The sequence below is a fragment of the Bombina bombina genome, chromosome 2, assembly GCF_027579735.1.
Source record: "Bombina bombina isolate aBomBom1 chromosome 2, aBomBom1.pri, whole genome shotgun sequence".
In the NCBI taxonomy this organism is placed as follows: Eukaryota; Metazoa; Chordata; class Amphibia; order Anura; family Bombinatoridae; genus Bombina; species Bombina bombina.
The window spans coordinates 790,124,290-790,152,164 of NC_069500.1; the positions used below are offsets into that span (position 1 = coordinate 790,124,290).

Consider the following 27,875-nt stretch of genomic DNA (forward strand, 5'->3'; position numbering starts at 1 on the left):
CCTCAAAATAACGCAACACACAGCCATTAATGTCTAAACCGTTGACAACAAAAGTAAGTACACCCCTAAGTGGAAATGTCCAAATTGGGCCCAATTAGCCATTTTCCCTCCCCGGTGTCATGTGACTCGTTAGTGTTACAAGGTCTCAGGTGTGAATGTGGAGCAGGTGTGTTAAACTTGGTGTTATCGCTCTCACACTCTCTTATACTGGTCACTGGAAGTTCAACATGGCACCTCATGGCAAAGAACTCTCTGAGGATCTGAAAAAAAAGAATTGTTACATAAAGATGGCCTAGGCTATAAGAATATTGCCAAGACCCTGAAACTGAGCTACAGCACGATGGGCAAGACCATACAGTGGTTTCACAGGGCAGGTTCCACTCAGAACAGGCCTCACCATGTTCGACCAAAGAAGTTGAGTGAACATGCTCAGCATCATATCCAGAGGTTGTCTTTGGGAAATAGATGTATGAGTGCTGCCAGTATTGCTGCCGAGGTTGAAGGGGATGGGAGTCAGCCTGTCAGTGCTCAGACCATACGCTGCACACTGCATCAAATTGGTCTGCCTGACTGTCGTCCCAGAAGGAAGCCTCTTCTAAAGATGATGCACAAGAAAGCCTGCAAACAGTTTGCTAAAGACAAGCAGACTAAGGACATGGATTACTGGAACCATGTCCTGTGGTCCGATGAGACCGAGATAAACGTATTTGGTTCAGAAAAGCGTGTGTGGCAGCAACCAGGTGAGGAGTACAAAGACAAGTGTGTCTTGCCTACAGTTAAGCATGGTAGTGGGAGTGTCATGGTCTGGGCCTGCATGAGTGCTGTCGGCACTGAGATGCTGTAGTTCATTGAGGGAACCATGAATGCCAACATGTACTGTGACATACTGAAGCAGAGCATGATCCCCTCCCTTCGGAGACTGGGCCGCAGGGCAGTATTCCAACATGATAACAACCCCAAACACACCTCCAAGACAACCACTGCCTTGCTAAAGAAGCTGAGTGTAAAGGTGATGGACTGGCCAAGCATGTCTCCAGACCTAAACCCTATTGAGCATCTGTGGGGCATCCTCAAATAGAAGGTGGGGGAGCGCAATGTCTCTAACATCCACCAGCTTCATGATGTCTTCATGGAGCAGTGGAATAGGACTCCAGTGGTAACCTGTGAAGCTCTGGTGAACTCCATGCCCAAGAGGGTTAAGGCAGTGCTGGAAAATAATGGTGGCCACAAAATATATTGACACTTTAGGTCCAATTTGGACATTTCCACTTAGGGGTGTACTCACTTTTGTTGCCAACGGTTTAGACATTAATGGCTGTGTGTTGAGTTATTTTGAGGGGACAGCAAATTTACACTGTTATACAGCCTGTACACTCACTACTTTACATTATAGCAAAGTGTAATTTCTTCGGTGTTGTCACGTGAAAAGATATAATAAAATATTTACTGAAATGTGAGGGGTGTACTCACTTTTGTTGGATACTGTGTATATACAGTATATATATATATATATATATATATATAGATAGATAGATAGATAGATAGATAGATATAGATATATACAGATATATATAGGAATATCTATTTATAAATACTTATAACATATGCCTTTATGTGCAGAACAATGGAAGTTGAAATGTTTACAGTACATAGACAGTTAAACACTTTATTAAATATAAATAATGCATAAATATGATTTGACATGTTTTCAGCTACTTGACTGCAAAGCGCTTCAATGCATATATAGATATATGTGTGTATATATTCACATATTAATATATAAATACATATATTTCCCCTCAACACATATACATATATATATATATATATATATATATATATATATATATATATATATATATATATATACATATATATATATATTTAGAGATGTATATGTATGTTTCTCTATGTTAAAGCAATTTGCAGTCTTTTTTTTCCTAACACCTGACACCTCATATCTTTGAGCCCTTTAATGTGCAATATTTTTTTTAAGAATTAAACAATGTTATTCTGAATGTAAATATTTTTTATTTTCCCCCCTACTTTTTAGTCGAGCGTAACAATTAACCAGAACTCTTTACTATCAACTTGTAATACGCGTGCTACTTCTGATGCACGCAAAAACCTGTGATATAACCATTTTCGCTTGTGCGCAACAGTTAGAGCCACACTCGTGATCTAGCCCTATGTCAGTATTATTTATTTTCTTTATTTTTTTTTTTTAAATGGCAACCTATGCTGTGATTAAGAAATATGGATGTATATAATAATTGTGCCTGCTTTATTTTTATCTTAGGTATTTCTGTGGTTCACATAATATAAACCTTCATTCTGAGTGTCAGGGTTGGTTTCTCATCAGTAGAACAGCTAATTGTAGTGAACTGAGAAGTCAATTATCCTTAATTCTGCAGCATTTAAAGTGTTTTATCTCACAAGTGGACTGTCCTAGTGACATTTAAATAGGTAACAGCAGCAGAGGAAATGAGACCTAGTCAGGGATGAAACCTTTAGCAGAACTGAAGTCATATGCATTTTACATTTCCATAAAAGCTGTGTGATGTTTGAGACTGCAGTATCTTTGAAACTGTGTCCCGCATATGGATGAACACTTCAAGGCTATTATTGTTTCAGACTATATTAGAAAATGGTGTATTAATTACTGCCTGAAGCTATTTCACAAAGAGTTGAGAAAGGCATTACTGTTAACAAAGGTTGTCAGGGTCTGAGGCCAGGATGCACCAAGCTAAGTAATGTACTTCATAAACATTGAAAGTGAAGGGTAAAACGCTTCTTTCTGCCTCCTTAACTGTGAGATTAAACACTTCAGACCATATTTGATCTTCTGCTTTCTTTAAAATCGTGAATAAGGTATGTGACCCCTTCAATGCATTATCTTTGGTACGATTGCATGAATCCTATACACCTTAAAAACATTATCACTCATTTCTTTTGGTTACAAACATTACTGTCAATCTGCAGCCATCTTGTCTGCAGCCATCTTGTTATTTGCTCTAAGAGGACTGGAATATTAAAAAACATAAACAGGCAATTATTTATAATATGAGGGTGTGTCCCAATTGTTTATGGACCTAAGCAAAATCTAATAGGGTGAGTAGTCTAATAGTTATGTTGCATTTTCAGGGCTCAAACATATTGCTGATTGACACCCCCTGCTAGTGGCCGCGAATCTGCATGGGGCGGTATTGCACCAGCAGTTCACAAGAACTGCTGGTGCAATGATAAATGCCGACAGCGTATGCTGTCGGCATTTATCGATGTGCGGCAGACATGGTTCGCTATAGTGGATCATGTCTGTCTGCACATATATAAATAGACCTCATAGACATTTACTGTGTTTCACACTTGTTTTTATTTTGTTGTGTTTTATTTTTTAAATTGTTGTGGTTGTAATTGCTTGATACAGCAATACTTTCTAGTTTCATGTGCAAGATTCCATTTACTGGGCACTTAAAGTGATAAGAAACCGAGAATATTTCATTCATGTTTCAGATAGAGCATGCAGTTTTAAACAATTTTCCAGTTTACTTCTATTATCTAATTTTCTTTGTTCACGCTCATGTTATCCTTATTTGAAGAGAATGCCCAGGTAGACTCAGGAGCTGCAAAGTACTACTGGAAATTAGCTGCTGATTGGTGGCTGCTGAAACATGCCTCTTGCCTTTGGCTTCCTGTGTTCAGCTTGTTCCCAGTAGTGCATTGCTGCTCTTTCAACAAAGGATACCAAGAAAAAAAAGCAAATTTGATAATAGAAGTAAATTAGAAAGTTGTTTAAAATTGTATGCTCTAAAAGTTTCAGTTGCATGTCCCTTTAATTAACATATCTATAGATGTTAATGGGAGGGATCGCCACTAACTATACATTAGGAAAAATAGGTGAAGCTATGCTTAAAGAACGTCTGTCACTCACTGCATTTAACACAAACCCATATTCACTAAGAATTTAATGAAATCACCAGAGGAAAAAAAAAATTTCTAGTACCTTTTTGATACCATGGAATTGATTCACTCCATTTGGAAAGCTACATTGTATTCTACTGATTAATTCTGTAGCATAACAATTGTTTTTTCTTGATTCAATGGAAAGTACTATGAGTTCTGGGTGAATCTAACCCACTAAATTGAAATGCATTTATCCATTATAATCCATTTAAGGAAACACAGCTCTAGGGAATTAAAAATGTGAAAATCCCATGCAATTTTGCTTTAAGACATATTTCTAGCATCTGTGACTGTGAAATGATATCTAATAACTACCACAAGAAAATAAATAATGTAAAATAGGAATATGCAGATACCTTGTTTTGAAGGACACTCGGTGTTCCTGCCAAATGAAATTGCACTCCATATAGGGTTATTTCTTCACATGCCTTATTCTATTCCTTACTGTGACCCTGTCTTGTAAAATCAAACTGCCTGAAGTATTTAACTGTGTTTGACTTTGAAAATTTTACTTTTTTGGGAATGATTTGTAAAAGCAAGAGACACGCAAAGTGTGACAGAATCTGTAGCAAATGTACGAACACAAGTTTTAAATGCTGTTTAAGAGCTTGCTAGCGTCACTATGTATATTGTAATAAATCAGAGTGAATAAAACCAAATTCATCAGAATTTCCATGGAAACATATGGTATAGAAGAATGGGCAATTGTTGGCATTGTTTTCTAAACCATTCCAATACATTAGAGAAATCACTCTATTTGTGTACATGAAATAACAGGAAAACTTGTTAAAGTATATATAAAAACTATATATAAAAGCATCTGACAGGCTTTACAAGATATGTTGTGAACTGACTTAATACTACATATTTCCCAACTTTTACCACTTGTCTACTGGTAGACCTAGGTTGAGGGAGGGATACTTGTGGTTGGTGCCGGCATACTTGTGGTTGGCACCATGATCAGCAGAGGTGGGGGTCGCAGGTTTTTGGTGTGTGTGGGCTGGAGTGGAACGTGATTAGGGTTAGGCAGAGTTGAAAATGGTCATGAGCAGAGTTGTTGAAGTCCTTGTTCCTATGGGTAGATTTTTCTAGGAATTCAAAAGCTGAATGAGTAACAGAAAAACAGAACTCTCAAACCGTGACAATCCTGCAAAATGTGGAATGGTTGGGTGTTGTTATATTGATAGTGGTTGTCTAATATATTTACATGTAGGTTTTTTTCTTTTAAAATTATATCAGATCATAATGTATGCAGTAAACAATTTGAAATCGGTTTGATTAGTCTTTTATTTTTTTAAATGTCCAAAATTTTCAGAAATGAATATTCAGATGTCCGTATTTAATTCATGTACAAGTTTCATAGCTTAAAAATATGATTTCTGCTATAATTCTTTTTTTTTTTTTTTAGTAAACCAAGAAACATTTATATTTATTAAGATGTGAACTGAACAGAAATAGTGCATGTTAGAAAGGGAGAAGCTATGTACATAAAGGTTAAATCAAATAGTAGTTAAGACACAATTTCTGATATGTATGTTAGTTATTAATTCTTACTTATAATATAAACATCCACACTAGTCTCGCTGGATAGAACAAAAGGTTGTTCCACATCTCACAGTCATGTCTCATTATTTCAAAGCGGACAAGGTTTTTTTATTTTATTTTTGCCTTGTTTCACTTGACCTGTTTTTTTGTGCATATATTAGCATGGACTGTTTTCTATAGGGAGCTTTCTTTTTTCTTCATTGTTTTTTCATTTTAATTAGTTTGTTCTATATGGGTTTGAGGGCATTTGTGTGATGCTGGTATCCATCACAGTGGATCTTGTTTTATTTGTGGAGAGTTGAACGGTTACCAGATTGATGTTGCCCCTTTGATTTTAGTGATTGAGAGTGAATTGCAACTTGCAGATGTGATGAGCGGTGGGAAGGCATATTCACAAATTGCATAATTTCAAAGGTACAATGCTGTGGTGACTTTTATTCCACCTCAAGGATGGTGCTACAATAGAGGCAGATTAAGCAACTGCCTAAGGACACCCCTGAAGGGGAGAGGCACAAATTTGGTGCATGACAATTTTTTTTAATGTGTATATTTTATTTTATTGCTGCCTAACTTTGGCTTCATATTAGATGCCATATGTGGTGGCATAATGGCTATAAATTGAGGGAGCTAACCTGAAATATAAGAAGGCAGAGAGTGCAGGGCAGCTGGAAGCATCTGGCTGAAATATCTTACTGCACAGGCCCTGCTCTCTCTGCACAACATTAGCAGCCTTCTACCCCACAGCCTCATTGGTATTGCTGGGGCTGATGGGCACTTGTAGGAGCACTGACAATCCTCCAACTTTCAATATTCTGCAAGATATCACTGTACTATCTTCTCCTGCATGATTCCTAAACATTAAAGTGTACAGATGGCCATAACCATTATTTATCACCACTTGTTCTATTTCAGTGTATAGATACTTGGAGTAATTATACAGTACAGTGTGCTCATTTTCAGTTTTTACATGTTTTGTATCATTATGCAGCACAGAGTGTTCACCATCAGTGTATAGCCACCCCTCATCATTATACAGTGCAGCATATATGTTATCGGTCTATAGGTTATCTTCATTATTATACAGTGCAGTATGTTTATTATGGCATAGATTCCTTGCATTATTATATAGTGTTATAAATGTATAAATGCCATTATCATTACTATACATTGACACCTGTCCAAAATAAGTATAATGCATACTGGTCCCCTGGTCAAAAATGGCTTGTACTGCAAGTTAAATATATACTTAGGAATTTTGTCAAGATGCATTTGCAGCTTCTGAGAACTTGCAGTTCAGGCTTGCCTGTTGGGGGTGATTGACAGGCCCTGCTCTCACACAATTGGTTGCCCAAGAGCAGGCAGCAGGATTGAACATCAGTCTTAAATTTTGCCAAGTGGCAATTGCAAGTTGACAGGTTTGCGACCTTGTCCACCTTCAGCCTGAAACATATTTCTTTAAGACATGCTAGTATCAGTCTATGTATAATGGTGAAAAGGGAAAAAAGTAATCCTGCCTCCAGGTTCATGTGCTTTATATATTGTCACCACTGTTTGATTAATTATACAGAGCCACTACTGATTTTCTATGTTGTGCACACAGCCAAGAATTTGATATGATGATGGAAATCTATTTTCTCTATCAATATAGATGAAATAATGTCTATATCTGCTTAATACATCACTAGAACATTTTGTTTAGAAGCAGTAATGACAGAGTGTATAATTTAATGGAGGGGGTGGCAATATGTGTCTTTGCCTGTCTAACCAAAAATCCATGTACCGGCCCGGTCCCACCAGATTTTAGTTTAAAGGGGCACTAAAGTGAAAAATAACATTTTATGATTAAGATAAAGCATGCAATTTAAAAACACTTTCCAATATACTTATTATACCATTATCAAAACATGCACATTCTTTTTATATGCACATTTTTGGAAGCTCCAGCTCCTACTAAGCATGTGCAAAAGTGCACACTATATACGTATATGTGCTTTGTGATTGGTTGATGGCTGTCACATGATACAGTTGGAGAAAAATTGGATTAACTTTGAAATAAGCAGTAGAATATTTTCTGTCAAATGTTAATGTCAAAGTAAATGCTATTGCATTGTCTTTTTTATTGTATATTTATAAATGATTAAATTATACTGTATTTTAACTAATACGTTTTATTAAATCTAGGCTAATGAGTGAGGGTTTTTTGCATTTTACTGTGACCTGTGAGAAACCTTAATCAATCCCAGGGACTTCCTCACCATCTTATATTTTACATAGGAAAGGCTGCATTTATAATTGCAACTATTTAAATTGGTTTTCCTAATTACATTATTTGCATATAAAACATAACTTCACATTATAAACTGACCTAATATTTGATAACATTAATTATAATAAAGTTTGCAATGTAAATAAGTGTTTTGTTCACTTTATAATATAGATTTCTATTTTATTTGCTACTACTGTAATCATTGGTGAGATTAAAAGTATATGAACATTAAAATTAAACTTTCATAATTAGGATAGAGCATGTGATTTTTAAAGTGAATGTAAATTTTGATGATAAAGTGCCCGGTTTTTAAAAATTCAATTAAAAACAGGGGCACTTTAATTCATCAAAATTTACATTTCACTCGTGTTGTGAAAATACTTACCTTTTAATCTTCACAGCCACTGCATCGCTTCCTCCGCCCGTCGCAAAGCCTCTTCCTGGGTCTAAAATGAGAAATCCGACTTCCTCCAATCACGGCACTGAATCAGACACTGATTCCCCCGGGGGGGGGGAAGCCATGATTGGAGGATGACCGATCCGTCATTTCTGGCGTAGGAAGAGGCTTGCGATGACCGGGGAAAGCTGGAGTGGCTGTCAAGATTAAAAGGTAAGTATTTTCACAACACGAGTGAAATGTAAATTTTGCTAAATTAAAGTGCCCCTGTTTTTAATAGAATTTTAAAAAAACGGGCACTTTATCATCAAAATTTACATAAACTTTAAGACACTTCACTTCTGTTATCAAATGAATGTACTTTCTTCTCTTGGATGTAAAGCATATGTACATATTCTCAGAAGTAGCAACGCACTACTGGGAGCTAGCTGGTGATTTGTGCCTACACACCAGGGACACCCTTAGCATTTGTGAGTCCCTGGGCAAGACAAATTTGCAGGGCCCTACAGCCCAGCGCTCCTATTCCCCTCCCCTTGTATGCCCTGCTCCCTGTATGGTCCACCCCTGTCCCAACATTCAGTGTTACCTATATAAAGAATAACAGTATGTATTACATCTCCTGATACCATAAACTCTTCTTCATAAAATAAATATATTATATACATAGCACCTTCTCGTACCCTCACCCTGGCCCCTCTCACTCTGCCCAAAGGGCAGGCCTGCTACACACATATGCCTCTTGTCATTGGTCAAATTTATTCAACTAGCTCCTAGAAGTGCAGTGCTGCTGTGGAGTTGGTTTTACCTAGGTGTTTAATCCATTTGCAGGAGTTAAACACATAGGCCTGAATTTAACAAAGTCTGCCGAACCTGATCCGACAGTGCGGATCAGGTCCGCCAGACCTCGCTGAATGCGGAGAGCAATATGCTCTCCGTATTCAGCATTGCACCGGCAGCTCACAAGAGCTGCTGGTGCAACGCCGTCCCCTGCAGACTCACGGCCAATGGGCTGCCAGCAGGGAGGTGTCAATCAACCCGATCGTATTCGATCGGGTTGATTTCCGGCGATGTCTGTCCGTCTGCTCAGAGCAGGCGGACAGGCTATGGAGCAGCGGTCTTTGTGACCGCTGCATCATAACTGCTGTTTCTGGTGAGTCTAAAGGCTTTCCAGAAACACATGCCCAGAAGCTCACTACGGAGCTTGTTAAATGGGCACCATAGGGGTCAATCACTATCTTTTAGAAAATCTTAGCAAAGGATTTATCTTTAAAGAAATCCCCTTAGACTTTAATGGTGAATTTTGTAGAAAAATCATTAGATAAACTTGGGACGGACACCAAGCAAGCAATAGTGTAATATTAAAATGCTGTAGCCTGTAACATAATAGAACATTTTGGGCTAGATTACAAGTGGAGTGCTAATTTATTGCATGCCCCTAAATGGGTCAATTCATCCGTTTACGGGCGCACGATAAATACCCAGCCATTACAAGTGGCTGGTTATTGCTACAGCGAGCTCGTGGTAGCAATTAGTTAGACCTCTGGTTAACTTAAAAAAAAAAACAATTGCCCCCAAAATTAAGAATATTTTTTTTTTTTATTAAAAAAAGGAAAGCCTTTTTTTTTTTTTTTTTGCAAAAAGCAGTTATGAGGGGTTGAAATTGGTGGGAGTGGGGTATTAGAAAAAAATAAAACGGCACTCAAACATGCCTTTACATAGCGGTCTATGGGAACTGGGTGTTCCCTGTAAATATATATATATGCTTATATACATATATATTTATGTGTTAATATGTGTATACACATATTAACACATAAATATATATGTATTTATTCATATATATATGTATTTACAATCTGCTGACCATCACTGCGTGACTCTCCCCCTTCGCTGTGCTAGTCCTTATGCCGTGTCTCACGGCTTGAGAACGTGGCTCCCATTGGAGCCTATAGAAGCGCACACTTGTGAGTGCAAAGTTTCCGTGCAATGTGAACGCAAGGTCACATTCACTTTGCACCTAACTTGTAAAGCCAGCTCACATTTGCGTGCGCTGGTATTACTAAGGGGAGAACAAATATCACTTTCACTGAAGCGAAATCTTGCCCTTCATTTATAATCTAGACCTTTATGTCCCTTATATATATACATACAAAATGTAATGTAAAGAAATAACATATTCATATCCTAATAAACTGCCAGAGATTCTTATTCTTCTCTACTGCTGAAAAATATTGAGCTTCTGAGTTTACAACAGGATTTTTTTTTTTCTGTTTTAATTTTCCAAGGGGGCCTCACAGAGCAGTCAGGGCTAAAATCTGAAGTTCCATTTTCAATAGAATCTGGCACAATATTTTCCTTTAAAATATCCACAGCATTAAAGTAGATTGCTGGTTCATCAATATGGCCAATTGCTCTATCTTAATTACAGTTTTCAAAAATATATTTTCTACCTTGTGGTTTGTTTTTTTTTAGATTTTAGTTGATGCAGGTTTCAGTTAAGACCAACAGATGGCAGACTAATGCAGGAAGCAATATATTGTTCTATAGTTCCTTTTTACATGAACATTAAAAAATAGAAGCTCTGATAACATTGGAGTAAAAAACCTTACTGTTTAAAGTGAATATGTAAGTCAAAATCTTTATTTTAAAGCAAGAGAAGCATATGGTACACAGCAAAAAGCTGTTCACAATTGATACAGCAGTAAATCATCTAGTTTAAAGGCTGTGTGATTTTTAAATAAACTCAGGTTTACAGTATGTTTACCATACAGAAGTACAAACGCATGTGAGAATGTGTATAGCCAGGTGTCCTTGTACAGATTTGCTTTCTGTGATAATAGAAATTGAGCTAAGGCCTGAAACAGTTCTTCAGACCTATACTGCCTGATTATAAATGGCATGACGATTTTATACTCTTATATGAAATGTTATTGAAACTGTATCACAGTTTTGTCTGTCTGTGCTAATTCAAATATTTATCTGTAAGCAACTGAAATATTGGCAATACAGTTGACAAAGGGAAGTATACTGTGGGCAAGATTGATCAATCTGCAAGCAGACAGGATTCACATGTTGTAAACCTGTCCGCATTTGATTGCAGATTGTGGGGAGCTTTTGATCCCCATATTTAACAGTGCACGGGCGAACGCTTGTGCGAATCCACCTTCTACCCTCACGCAAACCAATTGAGTGAGAGTAGGGCTATTCAATCACCCAGGTTAAATAAATACGGGGTGATTTCATCCACCAACTCTATACTGATGAGTTTATGAAGCAGTGGTTTAAACGTTTATTCTAATATGACTCATGCGCAAATTTTAGCTCGCCACATGTAAGCAAACCCTATGGAGACGATTTACCAGCTGTTCACAGTGCAATGATAAATGCTGACAACGTATGCTGTCGGCATTTATCGATGTGCGGCGGACATGATACGCTACATCGTATCATGTCAGCGCGCACATTAATAAATATACCCCTACGTGTTCTTTACTCTATCACCACATAGGGTTAATGGTGCTGAGGATTTTTAAGCCATTGGTTGTCAAGCTGTTTTTGTGTAAACGTGATATTTACAAATATGTAATGTATAAAAACAAGTCTGCGTTGTAGTGTTTTTTCAATTAGGCTTTAATAAAGATTTCTTTTAACAAGCAGTAGCATTTAGAGCTTTCCCTTTCTCTGTACCATATAAAGATGTCTTTTACTAGAGAGTGAAGTTGCTATAAGCCACCTAATATCTACTACAACCTGCCTGTTTTTTTATTGGACCAGTATATGCAGTGCATGTGATCGTCCACCTTGTTATGTGTTCCTGAATGTAGGCGCATTGAATTTGACAGCTAATAAGCATCCATCCTGTATGTGACTGTGCATATTTATATGTACTTGTGTGTCATTGTGTAATATGAGCTATGCATAACAGAAGTGGAATTATCCAGAATCCTCTTCAAAACATACAAGTAGGAAGCGTATGCCAACATTTGAATAACACATTGCAATAGCAATACACTAAAAGCACTTAGGGATTTAGCATCATGTCAGCTCACTTAACAATGTGTTTATTCTCCCACTCAACATGAAGGTAGGTTGGAATTGAATTGAACCCTGCATTGAATATTGTTGTATTCCAGGAATACTTCCCAGGCTATTTGTATTTGTGGAACAGCAAGGCACTCCCAGGTGACCTATTCTCACCATATTATCCCATCTCTGTCCAAAACAAAAAGCATAAGCCGAATAATGTTTACAGCAGATTTATTTAGTCTGGATAGGTAGCAATAAATAAATAAATCATTAGCTGGTGATTTCCTAACATTTATAGGCTTCTGGTTATACATCATTTGCATAATAAACCACAATACAACCACACTTAAACCACAGCTCTGCATTCCAGTACGCACAACTGCAATCCCTTCCTAAAACACTAAACTTCAATAGAAAGGAACCGGAGACAGTTGGAAATGTTTAATTTTCAATAATATATGGCTAATTTTTATTCTTTACGCTTTCTCTTAAATCTAAAAAGACAGAATTCGTCAGTTTATCAATAGCTGTTCTAGAATGCAAAAGCTGTAGGTACAAAAAGTCAACGCTATATATTAATAGAGCTGTGCTACAGGGGGTGACCATAAATTCTACAAACTATTCCTACCTTTAAGTTATTTGAAATCCCCTTCCCTCCCCCTAACCCTCTTTTTTTGCTATGGACATATAAAAAACAAACTACCTTGCAAAGTATTTCCCTAGAATTTCCCATAACGTTTAAACTTATGACCTCGATTTAAAGGGATAGTTAACGCTTGAGGTTGTAATATAAAATATTTAATATTATATTGCTGCTTTACAATATAGCATTTTACCTCCTTCCTACAGTAACTCTAACTCAAGCTCTGCTTATCTGCAAAATTTATAGTGAGCAACTACAACCAAGGAGTTGACAGTTGAATTTGTTGCTCTTTTTCTCTCCAACAGTAGATCCCCCAACCGTCCTGCACAACAGCGGTTAGCCACTGCTTGGGAGCTCTGTTCCACTGACCGACCCGCTTTACTACTTTCTTTATAAATGTCTGGTGTCATAACAAAACCCTGAGAACTGCATAGCTACACCCCTAAAGCAACTCCACTCACAGCATAACTGGCCCATGCCAAGCTCTAACCACTAAACACCCATATCTTCTCACAAAGACCCCACCCACTGTTCTCCATGACTCAGATGCATTGATCGATCAATAGAGAGGTGGATAGATTCAGAGAGAGAGATAAATAAATGATAGATAGATAGATAGATAGAGTAGGCAGGCAGGCAGATCCATGCTGCTCAATAACTACTAACTATTAACTTTACCCTCTTTTAACTATATAAAACCTATATATAACCTTTACAATCCTCCCCATTTCTGCTTTGTAATCTATATATTCACATTTTCTCTACAGATCCTGCAGCAATAACCCCACAAGACCCAACCCTAATGATAGGATCTTCACTAACCGCATCTTGCTCATTGGATACTGACTTAAACCTGAAAGTAGAGGACCTGTACTGGACCCTTAATGGGAAGAGGCTCCCAGCAGAGCTGTATAAGATACTCAACGGCACAGCTATGAGCGTGGCTTTGAATAATCTGAATGGATCCAAGCAGCAGTCAGGAGATAACCTGGTGTGTCACGGCAAAGACGGGAGAATCCTGGCGGGCTCATGTCTTTATGTTGGATGTATGTCTTTGATTCTCAGGCTTAGAAAGTTAGGGCATCTTTAACTGGCTGGGTTCCCCATTATTTAATTCGTTATGACAAGTATTTTAAAACTCTAGGACTGAAGGCTGGAACTCTGGAAACCCAAGTTGTTTTTTCAGAGAGACAACGTTCTATAGGTCTCACTGTGGAATCAAGAGGATGGTATCTTGTCACTTGTAGTCCCCTACACATTTCACAGATGTCAGGGCACTATAATTGTCAATGACATGTCAATAGAAGATTGTTACAGTAGAAATTCAACATTGTATTTGTTATGTTATGTTAAAAAACAGAAGTGATGTAGATGTGATGTCTTTAAAATGACAAAATATATATAGAAAGAGAGAGAGAGAGAGAGAGAGAGAGAGAGAGAGAGAGAGAGAGAGAGAGAAAATTGCAGAGGGGACGCAGTTGCTATTTATTTTTGAGCTTATATCAAGATAATATAGACAGAAGCTACGTGTATATATATCCAAAAGAGAAAAATTTGGTGCAGACCCTTAAAATAATTATCATGGGTTAATAAAAGAGAGAACAACCTGGAACGGAATCCAGGTTAAAAAAGACAGGGGATTCAGCACTCTTTTAGAAAAAAAGCTACAGAATATGCAAAACAGATTTAATCGTGGAAATAGCGGTCTCTCTCACCATGAGAGCACTGTAGCACAATATAAGGTATCAAAAATACTATATACAAAAATAGAATACCAGAGTAGTGAAAAAGGTGCAAGAGTTGAGTAAACAAATATAAAAATTATAAACCTGACCGGTCAGGGATGGACGCCAGCACAGTGGTGAAGATTACCTGCTGGAAAATGCATAGAAAAAATCAGGAGACGTAATTTACCCTCTACACCCTGCTGCGCACAGACCCCCCTGAGTAACTCACAGTGCACGGGGTTAAATACTGGGCAGGTAATGTGTGGGATCTAAGAGAGAAAATGGAGTCTCCTTAAAGTTAACAGGTAGGCTGATCAATACGGCATAAAATACAGGTACACATCTATCGTATATGTAGGGGGGACACAGTCTGACATACAGACGAGCGGGTGAAACGCGCATCGGCATTGGTGTAGCCGACCGGATCCTGTGATGTACACTGGCACCGTCGTGTGCTCTGGTCCTGCCTATGGAGGTGCAGTGTAACAGACGCCAGACAAGAACAACGGCTTTCAGCTCTAACTTTGCCTGCACTATTAACAAGCATGGATCGGCATAACGGATAAATAACACTCTCCAGGAAGCTAAGGTCGTATTGCATTGACTTACTGTTCTGTCAAGAACTTTTGCTATCAGCTAATTTACTGTGCATAGTTCCGCATGATCTCCCTGTCGAGGGGGCTTGCATATTATACGGTGGTTAATCTATATACTAACAGATGTGTGCTCCTATTTGCTTGACAAGCTTTCTTCGCTACATGTGTTCCTTTTGCTTGGCTTCTGGATACTAATTGCTACATCTGCATTCTATGTATAGCCTGCATAACAACCACTTAGCAACAGACCCTATGCTACTTTGCTGGACTTTTGATACGTTATTTCTGCTCAATTGCATGCATTTATTACTTATCACTGCATTTGCTGACTGTGTACATATTTAGGAGGCACTCCCCTTGAAGACTACTTAGATCCCTCTTTCAATTCCTGCCCAGCAAGTTTACCTCCGTCTAGGAGGTGCTGTGCGCAGCCGGGTGTAGTGAGTCTGGGAGGTGTCTCCCCTACACATACGATATATGTGTACCTGTATTTTATGCCGTATTGTTCAGCCTACCTGTTAACTTTAAGGAGACTCCATTTTCCCTCTTAGATCCCACACATTACCTGCCCAGTATTTAACCCCGTGCACTGTGAGTTACTCAGGGGGGTCTGTGCGCAGCAGGGTGTAGAGGGTAAATTACGTCTCCTGATTTGTTCTATGCATTTTCCAGCAGGTAATCTTTACCACTGTGCTGGCGTCCATCCCTGACCGGTCAGGTTTATATAAGTTTTATATTTGTTTACTCAACTCTTGCACCTTTTTCAATACTCTGGTATTCTATTTTTGTATATAGTATTTTGATACCTTATATTGTGCTACAGTGCTCTCATGGTGAGAGAGACCGCTATTTACACGATTAAATCAGTTTTGCATATTCTGTAGTTGTGAGCTTTTTTTCTAAAAGAGTGCTGAATCCCCTGTCTTTTTTATCCTGGATTCCGTTCCAGGTTGTTCTCTCTTTTATTAACCCATGATATATATATATATATATATATATATATATATATATATATATATATATATATATATATATATATATATATATATATATATAAAAGTTCAATGTGTAAAACCAGTGCATATGTTAAGTAACCTTTGTTATGCAACAGCAACATGATTTCATAGCACTATAGTCCCAAATCTCAAAAACTCACCGGCATGGGGAGAAATTTTTTACTAAGCCTTAAGTTGTAAAGTAAGTGTCTCTCATTCTTATTGAGAATATTACTGAACTCCCCTTATTGAAATACAGAATTTCCAAGAAAAGAAATTGCCTTTATAGCAATCTCTGAGGCACCTTGTAATACTGACAGGGCATCTTATAGAATCCCACCGGACCAGAGATCTTTAGAGAATCAGGCCTGAAAGTACAAAGTACAATACGATAAAAATGTGTTATGGTACATTTGTGAATAAGCTGACTCTCTCTTCTGGGCAGGAAGATTACAAGTTATGTGCACAACTAAATGATTTGGAGTAGAATTATAAATACACACAAATGAGTTCATTATAAGCTGTCTCTGAGATATATGTGCTCTGAAAGAATTAAAGACACAGTAAACTTACATTTTAAGAAAGTTACCTGCGCCTCTAGCTTTACATGCTATTATATGACAAGATCCACATAACAGCCTGTGAAGCACAGACACAGGATTCTTCCTCTTGTTTCTTTTATTGGTAGTGATTTCTCCTGCATGATTAAAGCCAAGATGGCCGACATGTCGCAGTCTGTCTTGTCTGTTTACTAAATAAATATCTATTTTATTCTTTGGTGTTGAGGACTTTCTATTCTACATTGATTTCTCCTGTCAGGTGCACAGGAAGTGATGGGCTGTACCTCAAGCTGCACCGCAATTAAAAAAACATTTTAAAAAATAGTCTGAGCTAAAGGGTTTAAAATGTAAAAAAAATATTTATATTATTATGCACTACTTTATACATTTGTTTATATGAATTGAGTACTGTTTGCAACAATGTTTCTGCAATGTTATACACTGCTGCCATAGCATGTTGAGGACATGTATTTGCTCCTGAGCTACTATGAGCTTTACATAAGATTAGTTTTCAACAAAGGATGCCAAGAGAACAAGTTTTGTTTTTGTTTTTAAAATGCATGCTCAATATAAACCATAAACATTTAATTTGACTTTATTGCTCCTTTAACTTGACATAGGTACCCCAAATACAGGGCTGGCTCTATATTGGTTCCTCATGGAACTATTGGACCCAGGCAGAACTTAGAGAACATTTATCAAGAGGTTTTATGGTGTAGGCTTGCATTAGTGAGCCTACAACTGCAAATTTAAAGTGTCAGTAAACCTTAAAAATAATGTTATATAATTCTGCACATAGTGCAGAATTATATAACATTATATTAGCCTTATCTTTATAAAACGTAATATTCCCTTTGAATTAAAAAAAAAAAAATGGCTGTTTTACAGACCCGCTCTTCTGAGCGGGTCTGTTTTATTCACACAGCGCATCGGGCCAGCTGTATAGTCACAGCCCTGCCAGACCGCGCCATAAACAGACCCGCTCAGAAGAGCACAGAGAGCGAGTCTTTAAAACAGCCGGGGTTTTTTTTAAATTCAAAGGGAATATTACGTTTTATAAAGATAAGGCTAATATAATGTTATATAATTCTGCACTATGTGCAGAATTATATAACATTATTTTTGAGGTTTACTGTCCCTTTAAGAAACAAAAACTGCTTCTTTAGCCTCTTTGCCACCTCAGAAGTGATGAGATCAATTACCCGACTAACTTGTTGGAGATGGTTGCCGTGTATTGCTCTCGTGCAATTGATTGTGTGAGAACAGGGGGCAGCACTGTAATGTTAAATTTCACCGTGCGATGCTGCATCACAAGTGGTGATTGCAGCTGACAGACAGGTTCTCTGCTTGGTATATTTTCCTTTTAACAGAAGCAGCACACGAAGGGACAATGATTGCCTTAAATAATATAAAAGTGCTTAATGCACTTGTGTAACACTTTGGCCCCAATTTATCAAAGGTCTTGCGGACCTGATCCGACACTGCGGATCAGGTCCGCAAGACCTCGCTAAATGCTGAGAGCAATACGCTCTCCGCATTTAACATTGCACCAGCAGCTCACAAGACCTGCTGGTGCAACGCCGCCCCCTGCTGACTCGCGGCCGCCAGCAGGGGGGTGTCAATCAACCCGATCGTATTCGATTGGGTTGATTTCCGGCGATTCCTGTCTGACTGCTCAGAGCAGGCGGACAGGGTTATGGAGCAGCGGTCTTTAGACCGCTGCTTCATAAGTTGTGTTTCTGGCGAGTCTGAAGACTCGCCAGAAACAGGGGCCCTTCAAGCTCCGTATGGAGCTTGATAAATGGGCCTGATAGCCTTTAACATGATTTAATGCAGTGCAATAGTTGGGTTTAGTGGGGGGGCATTATTTTATTTTCTGACCCAGGCAGCACATTATCAGTGCAATTATTTGAACTGTCCCTGTCCAAATTAAAATGCTAATCTTACAGAAGATTCTTTTCCCTTTCAAACCTGACATACATAATAAGACAAAGACAAAAAAAAAATGATCATGTGTCATTACAAAATGTTACAAAAAGAAGACTAAGGGGCCGAATTATCAAGTTCCGCTACTCCATAACTGGTCTGCCTGCTCTAAGGCCATGGACAGAAATCAACCGGATGGAATACGATCGGGTTGATTGACACCCCCTGCTAGCGGCCGATCGCAAGTTCACAAGAACTGCTGGTGCAATGATAAATGCCAGCAGCGTATGCTACATCGTATCGTGTCCGCTCACACATTAATAAATAGGCCCCCAAATGTGGTAGAGGAGCAGCTTTTATATTTAAAAAATAAAGAGCTAACATTTAGATAAGGCGTTTGTTTTGTTTTGTTCTTCCTTCTGTCACTTCAGAAATGTTAATGGGTTTCTGTGAATGTCATTGTTTAGCTAAGTTGTAAGGGCTGAGCCTTTAAAGTCAATTACTCTTGAAAGTGACAAATGGCAAAGTTACTGCTCTGGATTATTTACTATAGTAAAAGGTTTTCTTTAGTCTGTCCATTAGCCACCACATAAAATAAATACTATGGTACAAAGTGGGGGATATTTATTTGACAAAAAAAACAATGTAACTGTTTCTGCGGTGCCATATGCATCTGTATGGGAGTTCTGCACTAAACTAGAAAATGTGGGGTACGGCTTGAGCTACTTCAGCAAGTATCCCTTATTTAAAGGAACATAAAAGGGGAAAAGAAAATGCTCTAGTGTGCTAGAGTATTTTATTATTGCACTATTGATTGCATATGATTAATTTCTGTAAAGAGTTTAAACACATAGTTGAAATCAGCTCCACAGTAGCAATGTAGTCCAGGGACCTAGCTGAACACATCTTGTAAGCCAATGAAATGGGCATATGTGTGTAGCCACCAATCACGAGGAAATCACAAGCAAAGTTCCCAGTAGTGCATTGCTGCTCTTGAGCTGGTTTTAACAATGTGTTTAACCAATATACAAGTGATAAATACATAATTATATACAAGCAACAGTGCAATAATAAAATGGAAACCCACATTTTCTGTTCAAAATTTTTCATATTTAACTTTTGTGGGCTTTTTTCCCAATGGCATTCAATTCACTTATCAATGCGGCTTTTTCAATTAGTTAAGCTGCTTGAATTATGAATATAATATCTGGAAATTTTATTTTTCTATTTTTTAGAAGGGTAAACATGCAACCATTATAAAAAACAAAACAAAACAAAACATGCTTTTCTCAAGCTTGAATGTAATGCAGCATATCTGTAAAAAGCTGACTAGAAAATCACATGAACATCTCTAGGTAAAAAAGGAAGAAATGTTGCCTTAACATTCCCTCCATAGCCATAGCCCATCGTACAGGGACTGTAAGCAGCCAATCAGGATACTAGTCCTAGGACTTGCGCAGGAGCGTGCAACTGGCATGTGAAGGCTCAGTCATGTTATCTTCCTCCTCAATTTAAGGAAGTTTACTATGAAATCTGCCCTGATTGGCTGTTTTTTAAAACATGCAACTGATACTAGCTGAAGGATAACTGTCCACTGAGCACTTAATATTGTGAGTTAAATACATTTTAAGGTAAAATATCTTCCTTTTTTATGCAGAGAAGTTCAGGTGATATTTTCTTGTCAGCGTTTTACAGTTACACTGCATCACTTTCAAGTGATTTAACATATGGATATTATACCCCTTTAAAGGGACATGAAAGTCAAAATTAAACTTTCATGATTCAGATAGAGCAAGCAATGAAAAAACTTTCTTATGTACTTCTATTTTAAGATGTGCTGCATTCTCTTGGTATCCTTTGTAGAAGAACATACCTGGGTAGGTTTAGGAGCATGCATGTGTATTGAGCACTATATGTATTACATTGTTACAAACACTGCTGTTGTATAGTTCTCAAGACACATGCATACATCTGAGCATTTCTAGGTATTTTGTCCAATAAATAGTGATGTCCCGAATAGTTCGCCGGCGAATAGTTCCCGGCGAACATAGCTTGTTCGCGTTCGCCGCGGCAGGCCAACATATGCGATGTTCGGTCCGCCCCCTATTCGTCATCATTGAGTAAACTTTTACCCTGTACCTCACAGTCAGCAGACACATTCCAGCCAATCAGCAGCAGACCCTCCCTCCCTCCCAGACCCTCCCACCTCCTGGACAGCATCCATTTTAGATTCATTCGGAAGCTGCATTCTTAGTGAGAGGAGGGACAGTGTAGCTATTGCTGATTTAATAGGAAAATCGATAGCTAGGCTAGTGTATTCAGTGTCCACTACAGTCCTGAAGGACTCATCTGATCTCTGCTGTAGGGACAGCACCCCAAAAAGCCCTTTTTAGGGCTAGAACATCAGTCTGCTTTTTTTTTTTTTCCTGTGGAATCTAATTGCAGTTGCCTGCCTGCCAGCATGTGTGTCAGGCTCACAGCGTATACTGTGCCCACTTGCCCAGTGCCACCACTCTCATATATGGTGTAACAGTATTGTATATTTTAAAAAAAAAACACTTTTTTGACTGTGAAATAATAGCAGTCAGTTTCCTTCACACGTGTGCGTTTCAGGGCCTGCCAGGGCACAGTGTCACACCAGTGCAACTCATATCTGGTGTAACAGTAGTGTACATTTAAAAAAAACAACACTTTTTTGACTGTGAAATAATATAATAATAAATAATAGTTTCCTTCATACGTGTGCGTTTCAGTGCCTGCCTGCCAGGGCACAGTGTCACACCAGTAACAGTAGTGTACATTAAAAAAAAAACCTAGAAATTTGACTGTGAAATAATAGCAGTCAGTTTCCTTCACATGTGTGCGTTTCAGGGCCTGCCAGGGCACAGTGTCACTCCAGTGCAACTCATATCTGGTGTAACAGTAGTGTACATTAAAAAAAAAACTAGAAATTTGACTGTGAAATAATAGCAGTCAGTTTCCTTCACACGTGTGCGTTTCAGGGCCTGCCAGGGCACAGTGTCACACCAGTGCAACTCATATCTGGTGTAACAGCAGTGTACATTTAAAAAAAAAAAAAATACAATTTTGACTGTAATAGATTGAATAGCAGTTAGTTGTCTGCAAGCATGTGTGTCAGGCCTACAGCGTCTACTCTGCCAACTTCTGCCAGTTCACAGTGCCACTCATATCTGTTGTCACAGTAGCTTGCACGCATAGTACCACTAATCGAAAAAAAATGACAGGCAGAGGCAGGCCACCCCGCAGGGGCCATCGTGGTCGTGGTGCTGTGATTCCCTTTGGCCCTAAAATAATGCCCAGTGTTCAGAGGCCACGTACCCTGAACTCGAAAAGTTCTGAGGACATAGTTTACTGGCTAACACAGGACACCCAATCTTCTACAGCTTCCGCTCGGAACCTTGATGCACCATCCTCCTCCAGCTTAGCTTCGGGCACCTCTCAAGTTACCACTCGCCCGCCTGCCGCCACCACCAACACTAGCACCACAGCCGCTTCACTTGATCTGTCAGAGGAGTTATTTACACATCAGTTGGAAGAAATGAGTGATGTGCAACCATTATTGCCAGAGGATGTAGATAACAGGGATATGTCTCAGTCAGGCAGCATTACACACATGGACGTACGGTGTGATGATGATGATGTTGTACCCGCTGCTGCTTCCTTTGCTGAGTTGTCAGATACAAGTGAAGCGGTTGATGATGACGATGCGTCCGTGGATGTCACGTGGGTGCCCGCTAGAAGAGAAGAAGAACAGGGGGAAAGTTCAGATGGGGAGACAGAGAGGAGGAGGAGACGAGTTGGAAGCAGGGGGAGGTCATCGCAAGGGGTCAGCCAGACAGCACGCCAATCAACGCATGCTGTTGCCACCACCAGAATGCCGTCATTGCAGAGCTCAGCAGTGTGGCATTTTTTTTGTGTGTCTGCCTCTGACAACAGCGAGGCCATTTGCAACCTGTGCCAAAAGAAACTGAGTCGTGGGAAGTCCAACACCCACCTAGGTACAACTGCTTTGCAAAGGCACATGATCGCACATCACAAACGCCTATGGGATCAACACATGAGTACAAGCAGCACACAAACTCAAAGCCGCCATCCTCCTCCTGGTCCAGCATCTTCAGCCACATCAACCACTGCTGTCCTCCTTGCCCCCTCTTAACCATCTGCCACTCCGTCTCTTGCCTTGAGCAGTTCCTGCTCATCTGCCCACAGTCAGGTGTCTGTCAAGGACATGTTTGAGCGTAAGAAGCCAATGTCACAAAGTCACCCCTTGCCCGGCATCTGACAGCTGGCTTGTCTGAACTCTTAGCCCGCCAGCTTTTACCATACAAGCTGGTGGAGTCTGAGGCGTTACAAAAATTTGTAGCTATTGGGACACCGCAGTGGAAGGTGGTCGGCTGAAATTTCTTTGCACAAAAGGCAATCCCCAACCTGTACTCGATTGTGCAAAAGGAAGTAATTGCATGTCTGGCACACAGTGTTGGGGCAAGGGTCCATCTGACCACTGATACCTGGTCTGCAAAGCATGGTCAGGGCAGGTATATCACCTACACTGCACATTGGGTAAACCTGCTGATGGCTGCCAAGCATGGAATGCGTGGCTCTGCAGAGGAGTTGGTGACACTGCCACGACTTGCAGGCAGGCCTGCTGCCAACTCCTCTACTCCTCCTACTCCATCCTCTTCCATAACCTCCTCGGCTGAGTCCCCAGGTACTATTCCACATCCCAGATACGGCAGTGTCACGCCGTCTTGGGGTTGACTTGCCTCAAAGCAGAGAGTCACACCGGACCAGCACTCCTGTCCACCCTGAACGCACAGGTGGATCAGTGGCTGACTCCGCACCAACTGGAGATCGGCAAAGTGGTTTGTGACAACGGAAGAAATTTGTTGGCGGCATTGAATTTGGGCAAGTTGACACATGTGCCGTGCATGGCACATGTGTGTAATCTGATCAAACAATGCTTTGTGCATAAGTACCCAGGCTTACAGGACGTCCTGAAGCAGGCCAGGAAGGTGTGTGGCCATTTCAGGCGTTCCTACACGGCCATGGCGCACTTTTCAGATATCCAGTTGCAAAACAACATGCCAGCGAGGCGCTTGATTTGCGACAGCCCGACACGTTGGAATTCAACACTCCTAATGTTCGACCACCTGCTCCAACAAGAAAAAGCCGTTAACGACTATTTGTATGAACGGGGTTGCTAGGACAGCCTCTGCAGAGCTGGGAATGAGGAGGAATGTGGCTTTGAGGAGGAGGAGGAAGACCAACCACAACAGGCATCCTAGGGTGCTCGTTGTCACCTATCTGGTACCCGTGGTGTTGTACGTGGCTGGGGGGAAGAACATACCTTCACTGAGATCACTGAGGACAAGGAACGGGACATGAGTAGCTCGGCATCCAACCTTGTGCAAATGGGGTCTTTCATGCTGTCGTGCCTGTTGAGGGACCCTCATATAAAAAGGCTGAAGGAGAACGACCTGTACTGGGTGTCCACGCTACTAGACCCCCGGTATAAGCAGAAAGTGCCTGAAATGTTACCGAATTCCCGCAAGTCGGAAAGGATGCAGCAGTTCTAAAATAAATTAAAAAGTATGCTTTACACAGCGTATAAGGGTGATGTCACAGCACAACGGGAATCTAACAGGGGAAGAGGTGAAAGTAATCCTCCTCCTCCCACGACCACGCTGGCAAGGACAGGACGCTTTACAGACGTGTTGTTGATGGAGGACATGCAGAGCTTTTTAAGTCCTACGCATCGCCACAGCCCTTCGGGGTCCACCCTCAGAGAAGGACTCGACCGACAGGTAGCAGACTACCTCGCCTTAACTGCAGATATCGACACTCTGAGGAGCGATGAACCCCTTGACTACTGGGTGTGCAGGCTTGACCTGTGGCCTGAGCTATCCGAATTTGCGATAGAACTTCTGGCCTGCCCCGCTTCAAGTGTCCTGTCAGAAAGGACCTTCAGTGCAGCAGGAGGTATTGTCACTGAGAAGAGAAGTCGCCTAGGTCAAAAAAGTCTAGATTACCTCACCTTTATTAAGATGAATGAGGGATGGATCCCGAAGGGACTGACAGTGGGCGATACATTCGACTAAAAAAGGCCTGATGAGATGAGCTGCCTTGGGCTAAAAATGGTTCACACGCTGCTGTATTTTATCTCTGAATGCCGGATGACTTGCGTGACTTATCCACCACCAACTAGGGTTCAAGCCGCAATGTTTTAGGGCACTTTCTGCCTGGGAAACAAACATCAATTTTTCTGGCAACAATACCTAATTTTTCCGGCATGTGTACATGCCTAATTTTTCTGGCCTCTGGTGCTGCACTGTGGCTTCAAAAACCAAACCAAAAAAAAGGCACATAACAGGGATTAAACTGATAGGAATAGTACTACTTAACACACCACTCCTATCTGGTGGCACATTAGATTACACGCGCAGTGCCCCAAATTTGAAGTAGGAGGACCGACCAAGCATCTTTTTCCATCTTCCAGTTCCTAAAATCAATGCCATATACACATCCCCTGATAGGGCACGTAACAGGGATTAAACTGATAAGAATAGAACTACTTAACACACCACTCCTATCTGGTGGCACATTAGATTGCACGCACAGTGCCCCAAATTTGAAGTAGGAGGACCGACCAAGCATCTTTATCCATCTCCCAGTTCCTAAAATCGATGGCATATACATGTCCCCTGATAGGGGACGTAACAGGGATTAAACTGATAGGAATAGTACTACTTAACACACCTTATAATAACGCAGAGAGAGGCAACGCAGAGAGAGGAGTCTGAAGAAGAGGAGTCAGAGGAGGAAGGTGGCTTTGAGGAGGTGGAAGACCAAACACAGCAGGCATCCCAGGGGGCTTGTTGTCACCTTTCGGGGACCTATGGTGTTGTACGTGGCTGGGTGGAGGAAGAGACCTTCAATGACATCAGTGAGGACAAGGAACGGGACATGGCTAGCTTGGTATCCAACCTTGTGCAAATGGGGAGTTTGCGGTTGTGCAAATGGACTGTTTGTGGTTGTTTGCGGTGCGTTAAATGGGGAGTTTGGTCTGTCACTGTGAAGCGGGCTTAACCCTTACACTACCTGATCGATACAACATCATACCTGATGTTTTAAAGCACGTTATTCCAAACAATTTAGGAATGTTAGGTGATTTATGCCCTTTATGGATTAAAACCAGACTCTGCATGAACTATGTAATTTTCCATGGGAGTTTTGCCATGGATCCCCCTCCGGCATGCCACAGTCCAGGTGTTAGTACCCTTGAAACAACTTTTCCATCACTATTGTGGCCAGAAAGAGTCCCTGTGAGTTTTAAAATTCGCCTGCCTATTGAAGTCTATGGCGGTTCGCCCGGTTCGCCTGTTCCCGAACATTTGCGGAAATTCACGTTCGCCGTTAGCGAACGGAAAATGTTATGTTTGCGACATCACTACCAATAAAGGATACCAAGAGAGCAAAGTAAATTTGTTAAGAGAAGTCAATTTAAAGAACCATTATATACAGTAGAATGTCATAATCAACAAATGCATAATAAAAGCCAGCATGATAACACTCTGAATTTCAAATGAGCAACAGATTGTTTTGACAGTTTTCTAAATTCCCTTCCATTTCCCTTCCCTTGTATTCCTTTCCATCAGAGAATCACAGATTCATATTCTGTGAACTTTTGCACATGCTCATAAGACGTTGTTGCTGCAGAAAATGTGCATATAAAAAGACACATCTGGGGAGCCAATGGCAACAGGCATACTTGAGTAGACACCAATCACCAGCTACTAGCTCCCAGGAGAGCACTGCTGCTCCTGATCCTATCTAGGTATACTTTTTAACAAAGGATTCTAAAAGTATGAAGCAAATTTGATAAAAGCAGTACATTGCAACTTATCTTAAAATTGCATTCTCTGGGGTAGATTTATCATACCCCGGCGGATGTGATTCGCTATAGCGAATCATGTCCGCCCAGCTTCGCTAAATGCCAACAGCATATGCATTTAACATTCATTCTGGTGAACTGCTTGTGCAATGCCACTCCCTGCAGATTTGCGGCCAATCGGAGTCAATCAACCCGATCGTATACATTTGGGCGGATTGCTGTCCGCCGCCTCAGAGCTGGTGGACAAGTTAAGGAGCCGCTGCTTCTTAACTCCTGTTTCCGGCGAGCCTGAAGGCTCGTGCAGAAACAGTTACATTGGGGCACATTCGGGCCGTGATAAATCGGTCCCTCTGTCTTAATCATGGATTAATGTCTCTTTTAATAGGAGCACAACATTTGTGGATTTTAAAAAGTGTTCTTTCTTTGTTTTACAATGCTCACATTCAAAACCAAACCAAATTCCCAAAATGTTTTATCATTTCTCAAATTAATGTTAAATTATATGATTTTAGGTATATTCTATGCCTTTTAAACTCTTAGGGTTGCAGATTCTGTTTTCGGCAGGTCCAATTCAGCATGACATTCTTCTATGAAGAAGAAATGATTGGTTTCCAGTTTTAAAACTTTGAATCCCCTTGGACATTCATGATTTAGACAGAACATACAATTGTAAACAACTTTCTAATTTTACTTATATTATTTAATTTGCTTCCTTCTCTTGTTATCCTTTGCTAAAAAGTGTATCTAGGAAAGCTCAGGATCAGCAAAGAACCTAGGTTCTAGCTGCTGATTGGTGTTTGCATATATATACTGATTGTCATTGGCTCACCCATGTGTTCAATTAGAAACCAGTAGTGCATTGCTGCTCCTTTAACAAATGATACCAAGAGAATGAAGCAAATTTGATAATAGAAGTAAACTGGAAACCTGTTTCAAAATTGTATGTTCTTCCTAAACCATGAAAGAAAAATTTTGGGTTTCATGTCCCTTTAAAAAAACAATACAGTTACTATAATAATGATAATATTCTACTCCTTTTTTTTACTTTGAACAGTAAAGCTTCAAATCTTCTTTGAGGGCATGGAGTGATAGGAACTTTCTATATTACTCTCCTTATTCATATAGATAATAGTAAATATCATGCATGAATACCATTGTGTCAGGATGCTATGACAGGGGATTAAACATCAGTTTTCCAGCCATAAAAACTCCTAAAACACAAGCAAACCTTTCATGGCACTTCCATACATAAGCTGCTAGATGTGAATAGTTTGTTCTGTGGAATGTCCACATGTCAGAAGTTCTATACTGTGTTAGTC

At 39.9% G+C, this 27,875-nt stretch overlaps 1 protein-coding gene across 2 annotated transcripts in view; it reads left to right on the forward strand.

Annotated features, from left to right (window-relative positions):
- The window catches only part of CRLF1 (cytokine receptor like factor 1), a 205,442-nt gene that overhangs the window by 107,556 nt on the left and 70,011 nt on the right, over window positions 1–27,875 (forward strand). For both annotated transcript variants that reach the window (XM_053702969.1, XM_053702968.1), the window contains exon 2: window positions 13,608–13,886. In XM_053702969.1, coding sequence (XP_053558944.1) covers window positions 13,608–13,886 — 279 coding nt within the window. The remainder of the gene's footprint in view (window positions 1–13,607; window positions 13,887–27,875) is intronic.